Genomic DNA, 9,641 nt, shown 5'->3' on the forward strand with positions numbered 1-9,641 from the left:
TTTTGGATTAATGTTGGCTGGAAGGGAGCGAGTAAGGCACAAATTCAAATACGAACAAATGCCGTACTCACATAAATTTGGGATGAATTGGGAAATTTTTAGTTTTGAGGGTCAAAATGAGAAAAACAAATTTTTACCCCATAACCCCCCCCCCCTCCGGAAAATCCTCATTAAAGTTCATCCCACCTTATACCTTTAAACCAAATTTCATCAAAGTTACTCAGTTTCCGCATTCACAGACGTATATATATAAAACATATATATATATATATATATACGTATATATATTAGAATATATATATGCATATATATAACACAAATGGTGTTTTTGGCCTCTGGGGACATCAAAACAAAAAAGTAAATCAGTCCCGGGCCTAGGTCTTACCGTGCCACCGTGGTAATAGCTACTTCCCTATAAGGAAATTTGCTAAAACTGGTACCTAACAACTTTAACATGGGGATGGAATGTCTCTAATTATATCAATAGTCAAAACACAATATGCCTAGATTGAACAAAATATACAAATATTGAACACATTATAGATCTAGTATGTAGGCTCTTTTTTAAGGCTTCAATAGCCATGAGCAAGTTAGTTTAGTAATAGTAGGCTATTTAATAGAAGAAGGTGGTAGGCATATGTAGCTACTTATTACCAGTGTGGAAATAAGCTCCCAGTATCAATTTAAGGCTTTTCACATAGACAAAACTGCTGTTTTCAACTGTAAAATCATCTATGTATATATATTTAATACGCGACATGAAACTTTGTGTACAATAAGGCTTTTTTATTTTAAGATTTAACCCCACATATTATACACCAAAATGTTCGTCTAGGTGTGTAGATGTGCAAACTGGCTTTAGATTTTTGAAATATATATTTTTAAGGGCGTGGGCTGCCCTCAAAGTTCCTTCCATAAGGATAACATTGTGATTGATTTGAATGTTATTATATTCTGAAACAGATGTCAATACATTAGTTTAAAAAAAAAAATAAATCCCAGCTGCTTTGTTTGGTTTTGAAATGTAAACAGTTTGCATGTTTTTAAAAATAATTAGAAACTCGGCAAAGAAATGTTTCCTATAGGACACAACAGGAGAAAAGTTTTACATTATATTTTCGTTTAAACATGCCAAAGACCCGACGACAAAGAAATATTGCCAGTCGGACACGGCAAGTCAGCATACGGCAAGCAATGCAAAACGTAAGGAGCCAAGACGTGGAGCTGGAACAGTTAGTGGCAACGTGTATTTACAAAATTACACTGACAAGAACAAGAATTTAGCAGCATTCACTTGGCGAGATGGCATTAAAATGTCAGAAATGTGGTGCGCTACATTTTAAAGAAGAACAAAGAGGACGAGGCAAAGGATTTTCATCCTGCTGCCATAAAGGAAAAGTGAATCTACCCCCATACCAAGAAATCTATTATAATAAGAGCCTACTTAATGGAGCAAATCATTTGAGCAGAAACTACAAAGAGAACATTAGATCGTACAACCAGGTACAACTCTGCGCTCGCAATGGTCAGCACTCGACCTAAAATTGAAGAACTAACGGTGGAGGGCCTTTCATGTATAAGGTGCACGACACAATTTATCATCTAATTGTCACCTTTCAACCGTCAAAAGGGGAGCATCCCACATATGCCCAAATTTAGGATACCTACGGACGTCGAAACCACTGTTCAAGAAAGAATGCTAAACAAAGCTAATGGCTTTTGCAGCACTGACTCAACTTGATATTAATCCATACGCGCAATTTTTTAGCATGATGAACTCCATCCTGCAAAATACCCCTACTGAACAGCAAAAAGAACTTGGAATGCATATAGCCAACGATCGAGCTCAAGACCAACGTCGATACAACGACGCAACTTCTAACGACGTTGCTATAATATCCTAATGTATTATTTGTGCGAATTCGCACAGGTTCACCTAGTTGGATTTAAATGAATACATACCGTTCATAAATAATTGGTAAAGAAATAGGTGGCCACGTGAAATTTTTTTACAAGGCAATTCTTAAGATTAAAACTGTGAGAATTTGCCCTTCACCCAGGTTATGTTTTTCTCTGCAGCTCTTAAAAAAAAATTTGTATTGTATATTATATTATTTCTTAATTAACAATAGTGTTATGTTCATTGATGAAAGGTAGTGAATGTTCAAAGTCGTGCTGACTATGGCTTAAAATATGAGTGTGCGTGAAGATATTCAGTTTTTTGTACACTACAGTATTTCAGAGTTTTCTACGGTAATCTATAATATTATAACTATTTATATCTTTGTTTTATAACTTTCAAAATAAAATATAAAATGAGTGATAGTGGTCAATTTATAATGTTAAGTTCAACCCAAGAGAAAGAATATTTCACATATTTTTAGATTTAATGATATTAATATTTGTGTACACCTATGAAAAAGAAAATAAACTGATTCTATATATAACCATTATTATACATTGTATTTGTACCCGGGCAGAGACGGGTTTTGCTGCTAGTATCACTTACATTGTGAGTGAAAGGGAAGAAAAGAAGTTTCAGCTTTCGCATGACATAATTGGTATCCACGGCAAAATAATACTTTAGTGTTGATACAGGCACATATTTGTTGATTTCCCGATCAACAATCTCTTTGCCTGAGTCAACAATCTTGCTCCCATAGCTCATGGCTACATTAGCCACCAGAGGATCACTAAACAGCTGAGTTGGCATCATATTGGGACCTCTGGGGCCATAGTCTTGAGGACCCATGGCTGGACCTGCAGGACCATATCCTGCGGCACCCATTGCTGGACCTCCGGGGCCATAGCCTGCAGGGCCCATTGCTACACCTCCAGGGCCGTGGCCTGCGGAGCCCATTATTGAACCTCCAGGGCCATAGTCTGAACCAGGACCAGGACCTGCAAAAAACACTTTGTAAAACAGACGTTTTCTAAAATCCTAATCTGATGTATTCAACCCATTGGCGCCGAATTACGAGCGTTACTCATACGGCCGCTGCTCCTGATGGCCAACTAATGAGTGCATCTCGTGCCACCGCTACGCAGCTCCACTAGTTATTTTATTATTATTTTCCCCTCCTTTTTGCTTCTCAATAACTCATTTATTCAGCTTGTTCAACAATATACATGCATTAGCCAAGTCAAATTTACTAAAACTATCAACTAACTTGAAAAATATACATTAAGTTAAAATTCATGAGGACTGTCCGTCAGCGAGAAATGCACGGACACTGTAGTAGAATTTACCCGTGAGAAATTACCTCAAGTGCCTTTTGAAGCATCTCGGATCTGATGTGGATTTGATTTGAAGAGGGAGAGCATTAAACAGTTTGATGGCATTGTAAGTTAGATGTCTTTCAAAGAAGGTGGTTGAATGGGCTGGAATTCTCAGATTGAAGTTATTGCGAAGCAGATATGAGTGGGTGGTTGCGGAGTGAAAATTATAATAATTTGACTTTAGGAAAGTAAAACTTCCAGAATGTAAATACAGGGAAAAGTTAGAATTGCAGATGATTTAAATACAGCTCTACAAGTATGTTTGTAGGGAAGGCAGTGAATTGTTCTGATAACAGGAAGTTTGAAGGCAGGAAAAGAAATGGGTTATGGTGCTTTCACCACCCCATCAGGACCGTATTTCCCTAACGGCGGACACGGCGGTTGCTGAGGGCCTCTGCCTAGGAGGGGGCCTTACTTGGGGCTATTTTTTCTTGATAAATTTATTTCATCATTAATCTTATTCGCCGCGATCGCGGGAGCCGTTGATGAAATCTGAGTGACCGCAAAAGATCTTTGCTATTTCCCCGTCAGCGTAGGAGTTGTCACTATTCATCCATCATCGCGGAAGAAGTCTAAGATTGTATCGCAACCGCGGGAGACGATGATGATGTCCACACGGCAACGGGAAATGAACTTGATTTTGCCGTGATAGCGCACGACGACAATCATGTTTTTGAGACCCCCGGAGACAAAGATTACGTTTACACGGCCGTGGGAGATGTTCATTATTTTGCTGCTATCGAGCAAGATGACGATCACGTTTTCGTAACCGCAGGAGACCATGATGATGTTCCGGTCGCCAATAGGGTATAAGTAGGGATGCCATTCAAGATTCTTGTCATTCGTCTATTGGGTCTGATGATGATTGGAGTGTCCAATCAAAATCGATCACCACTTACCATCTTTTTTGTATATTTACCGTCTTGTGAATAACAGTATAAGCGCAAATATATGTTTTAAGTGTTATAAGACGTCTCTTTTATTTACTTTCTGTAAGAAGACTCCTTTTAAAATAAGGCAACTTTAAATCAGCAGCAAGTTTTAATATATCCAAAATACTTAATGGTTTTTCTGGAAGTCTTTCAATTATTTCCTTTGAGTAATTTTTTTTACTTTTACTACCAGATCCCGTATAAAATCTCAAATAGAGCCACTTACCACTTTTACTTTTCTTCTTGCAGGCACATTTAGGATTTTTTTCTTTTTCCCAACAGGTTTTTTCTTCCTTATTTGTTTTTTAATTTTTGAAGTCTTCCCTTTTCCCCCACCAAGTTTTGCTTTAGTTTTCATTATGTTAGTAACTGCCCAGACGGCAGCTCTCTCACCAATACTAGAGTCTGAAGCTTTTACCCTTTCCCAAGCTAATAAGCTGTCAGCCACTGATCTAATTTTACTATCCTTCAAAATTGAGTATGCTTTATCGTGGTTTTTGCATGCAGCATCCCCAATTTATTTATGCCTGGATCACCCCTTGCTTATCTCTTCCTTAAATTCGTTCCAGGTCCACAGTACTGATAGTCGGGTATGTGAAATTCTACAGGTAAAATACCTGTGTCTGTGTACAAGAAGATTATCTGTGTACATACAGGGTGAATAAAAAGTCAAGACTCCCCCATCTAATATTTTTCTAAGTTAGAACACAGTATAGTCTTTTTGTACACAGACACAGGGTATCTTACCTGTAGAACTTCACATACCCGGCTATCAGTACCATGGACCTGGAACAAATTTAAGGAAGTGATTAACAAGAGGTGATCCAGGCATAAATAATTTGGATGCTGCATGCAAAAACCATGTATAGCATAGGCCTACTCAAGATCGAACTATAGTAAAAATATACACAAATACCGTTTTGGTGGTCATGCAAACTTAGCACAAAGTTTCATTTTATGATTTTGAAAACTTTTAGTGTCCCCAAAAAATGAGGGGTTATGGGCTCAACTGGAGATTACTCTATATCTTACTAATATTATAAATCAGAAAGTTTGTGAGTTTGTGTGTATGTTTGTGTGTTGCTCAATCATAAACTACTGGACGGATTCGGCTGAAATTTTGCATGATGATAGCTCACATTCCCTATTAACATTTAGGCATATTCTTATCTCAAAAATCCTTTTGGGCTCCCAGTTTTGCCCCAGTGGCTCTGTAGTTCCCCATGTTAACCTTATGAGTATTCATATTTAAAGGGAATTATAGAATTTAGTCAGCTGTTTCAACTTTAAAAGTTGGTTCTATAATATGCAATAGCATTAAAAAGTTATAACGTTTCCCAACAGGGTGCAGCACTATTATTATTTTGTTTTTGCATATATGACAACAGCTAATCTATGTATAAAGCCAAAAGTACCCATGAACTTTTGAGAAAACTACAAGTCACACCCCCATAAAGCATATACTTAAAATGTTCGTCATGACGAGAAACCTTGCGCAAAATTATCCATTTTCTCTTAAATTGCCCTTTAAGGTCATAATTGCTTTCCAAAGGGAACTTTCCATATACTTAATGTTAAAAATACCTCAGCTGTTCTTATTTGTATGTTATTCTTTCAATTTATTACCTTATTAAAATCTGGTGTGATTATTTTGTTTGTAATGCTGCATTCTGTTTTGTTTATTTCAGCTTAACTTAACCAATCAATAGTTTTATTAATACTTATGAAGTCAAACACGGGTCGAAGCCCGGGGGTAACAGCTAGTTTGAACTAAGCAGCAACAAAAGGCTGTGATATACACAATGAGAACTGTCAAAGTAGGATTGTTTAATTACAGTTAGGTTTGAGTTTTTAATTTAATAAATAATTTGAGATATTGTGCGAATGTTTGATAATTTATTTTTTTCTATTGTTTAGGTGCAGTGGTAGAACATTATGACAATGGTAGATGAGTTATACTATACCATAAGTTACTGTAAATTTATGAACCAAATTTTATCAAACTGTATCCTCCCCCCATTGCAAACGCAAAGCTTGAGTATAACTGCAATAAGCATTTTATACTTATATGCTAACCCCGTACGAAGGACGGGTGCTCTGCTAGTACGTACAAGATATATTAACCTTTAAACATTACCAATTTAATTTTAAACAGTATGATTTAAATTGGCATTCAGTTGATTACGTTTTCTATCCCGCCCTTATGACAGTGTGTATCTGGATTCGAAGATCCGGATCCGAATTTTTCAAGATCCGGATCCGGTACCGACATTTTCTTGGATCCGCCCATCACTGTAGGTATATTACTTGACCAAACTAATCAAGTAGGCCAACTCAATGTTAATTTCTTCCTTATCCTTACATACAAACAATTTATCCTTTAGGTAAAAAAAAATATTTTAGTACCAACCGCACTCAGCCACTGATCGACACGGACTAACAAATTTGGCATGGAAGTTTAGAATCATCTGGGCATTTTTTGCCCCCGGTTTACATTTGCCCGTGAAACGGCACTAGTGCGAAAGCTGACAATAATATGTTTGTGGAAGAGGTTCCTCATTTCCTTGGGACAAAATTCCTCCTGAAGAAAATTGCTGCATGCGCCCATAACTTAGCTAGCCACCCCCTTTAAAAAAAATATAGATTTGATGTGTACCCTAATATTGAAGGTCAATGCTAAAATAATTGTTTACACTTAGTAAAACAATTCTTAAGCTAAATTTGAAATGGTTTCTGTGAATTTAACAAAACTAAAAAGTAGAATAGGCTAACAAATAATGAGTAGACAGAGAAAAAAACTAACCGAATTGATTGGGAGGGTATGCAGGCATATTGTTGTACTGTTGAGGATCATCGTAAGGGTTGTAAGCAGGTGGTGGGGAGAAGGTCTGTGTACTTTCTAATCCTGGTGTTTCTGTGGGCCGTTTTGATAGCTTACGGCCAGGAGCTACAACAAAAATAACATAGCATTAATATGTAAATTCTAAATATGACTTTTGTATATAGTAAAGACAAATACAGTTACAGTAGCATTTAAAGACACATCATCAAAAATCTATGGCCCATTTTTCTGTGCAAACTTAAAAAAATATACCTATGTCACATTTTATGATACTTGCTGTTATATATACACATTTGTATTGTGTCTTAGGTTATTGTACTCTATGTCATGAATAGCCTACACTACTTGTCCTAGCATAGACAACAGGAATAAAGTCTCTTTCATGTTAGCCTCCAATGACTGAGCATCTTATTTCAAAGCTCCCATTTCCCAATGCATTAATTATAATAGTTATGGCAAGATACATAACAGAAATGGCGACGAGGATTCTTTTAACGTTTTAAAGTAATGTGAAGTGCAGTAATTGTTTGTAAAGTGATTGAAATATGACGGGAAATGATGGAAAAGGAGGTAATGGAGGTGGATCTTCAGGTACGCAAGCCGCCGTAAGTACCTTCAGGGCACCGTACTTAGGCTCAATAGAACCTTTTAACGAAGAAGAAACATCTTGGGACAGTTATATTGAACGTTTAGAGCAATTTTTTGTAATTAATGATATTGATGCTAAGAAGAAACATTTTTTGCTTATGTTTATCGGACAAAAGTGCTATGATATGCTTAGAAACATGTGTCAACCTGATAAGCCAGATTCTAAATCGTATCCTGAACTTGTTGCCTTAATGAAAAATCATTTAAACCCTAAACCATCAATTCTCTCAGAACGCTATAAGTTTCATAAAATAACTCAAGGTAGTTCTCAAAGTATCTCTGATTTTGTCCTATGTTTAAAGCGAGCAGCAGTTGATTGTGATTTTGAAAATCGGGACATTTCCTTGCGGGACCAGTTTGTTTCAGGTTTATTAAGTGATAGTTTGAAGAAACGTTTGTTTATTGAAAAAGACCTAACTTTTAAAAGTGCTGTCCAATTTTCTTTGTCTTGGGAAACAGCTGAACAAGATGTAAAGATCGTCCATGTTCAGGAATCAACAGGCATGAATTACAGTAAATTTAATAAATATGGACAGGGAACGGGTAACAGTTGGACTAGCAGACCAAGTCAGGGAACGAGTGGAAGTGTAACCAAGAAGCAGACTAAGCAGACACAAAGTCAAAACTCTAACCTCTTCACAAAACAACAACATTGCAGGTCTAGTGCTAGTGGTAAATTTCAAAAGTTTTCAAGTAGTAATGTGAAATGTACTTGCTGTGGTAGAACAAATCATTACAGGAGTAATTGTAGATATTTAAACTTTTCTTGTAGATTTTGTAAGCAAAAAGGACATTTGCTTGCTGTGTGTCCTAAAAAAGGTAAAGATACTTCTTATAGGCATAACAAAATTGATCAAAACCTAAACAATGATGATTCTTCTAATGATGAAGGCAATTGCAATGATGTGCTCGTAAACAGCTCCAGTGAGGTAGGTGTACTTCATGAAGATAATAGAGTATTCGACTCGAGTTTGTATGAGAAGGTGCCATAGCACCGAATCCTATAGTGCCGAATTGTGTTTTGAGTCCCAATTTGCCGAATATCACGTTCGACGGAATAAGAATTTAAAGTTCTAAATTGCCGAAAGAGATGTTTGTGTTAAACTGCCGAAATATATATTTTAAAATCCTAATCCATCGAAAAAAACAGTACAAACGTGTTAAAGTATCGAATTAAGAATCATTCCAACAGCTCCGAAAGTGAAATAAGTCCTAAACTCTCGAATCTTGTTGTTTTCGGCTATTTAAGACGATTTAAACTTACTTTCGGCTAGGGGTGTGCGATGCATCAAAAATGCATCGAAATTTCGATTCGATTCGATTCAGTGGTGGTCAAAAAACGATTCGATTCACGAGGGAGTCAGTATCCATATACGAAAAACGCCTGCAGAAAGTCAATGCAATACCCGCAATACAGGAGCGCGTTGCTGTTGCGTTTCCTTTACGAAGGCGTTCTTATTTAATACATTCTTTGCATTAAATATAGCTTTAATTGTTTTATTTTTTTTTTAGAGGTTTTGTTTTTTGTCTTGATGTAAGCAGTGTGTGAAATATTTTACTACTGTGAACCTAGCCAAAACAAGGTAGGTTACTCCAAAATCATTTTAAAAAGTCTGAAAAATTGTTACTTAATACTTAACTAGTAAGATCAATGTTATAGACTGATACATTTGGTATTTTTGTTAGGTGTCTGTCGGTCCCCGTCCCCGAATTTTTGTTGGGGCAAAAGAAAAAAAAGAATAATTTATTTCCAAAGAAACACTCTTATATTATTATATCTATTACAGAGGAATTAAAATGTTCAAATGAGAATTAAAAATTAAGTTGGCTCACGACCTTTAATAAAGACACAACAGAGCAATTGCCGCACTGCCACTAGCCAGAGCCAGGTCTAGTCGTCTACTGATAAGAGTAACAAGACAAAAGCCGTGACGCAACAC

General features: G+C 36.5%; 1 protein-coding gene across 1 annotated transcript; it reads right to left on the reverse strand.

Moving 5' to 3' along the window:
* Positions 1–797: 797 nt before the first annotated feature.
* On the reverse strand, positions 798–8,990 carry LOC128982703 (putative polyketide hydroxylase). Its single transcript, XM_054401644.1, has 4 exons — positions 8,966–8,990; positions 7,015–7,158; positions 2,510–2,901; positions 798–954 (listed from the first exon to the last, which is right to left on the reverse strand). The coding sequence occupies exons 1-4, from the start codon at positions 8,988–8,990 to the stop codon at positions 901–903; spliced, it is 615 nt and encodes a 204-aa protein (XP_054257619.1). The 3' UTR covers positions 798–900.
* Positions 8,991–9,641: the final 651 nt, after the last annotated feature.

This window comes from Macrosteles quadrilineatus, unplaced genomic scaffold (genome assembly GCF_028750875.1).
Source record: "Macrosteles quadrilineatus isolate MER2022 unplaced genomic scaffold, UCM_ALF_1.0 Scaffold_1028__1_contigs__length_22133, whole genome shotgun sequence".
Classification (NCBI taxonomy): domain Eukaryota; kingdom Metazoa; phylum Arthropoda; class Insecta; order Hemiptera; family Cicadellidae; genus Macrosteles; species Macrosteles quadrilineatus.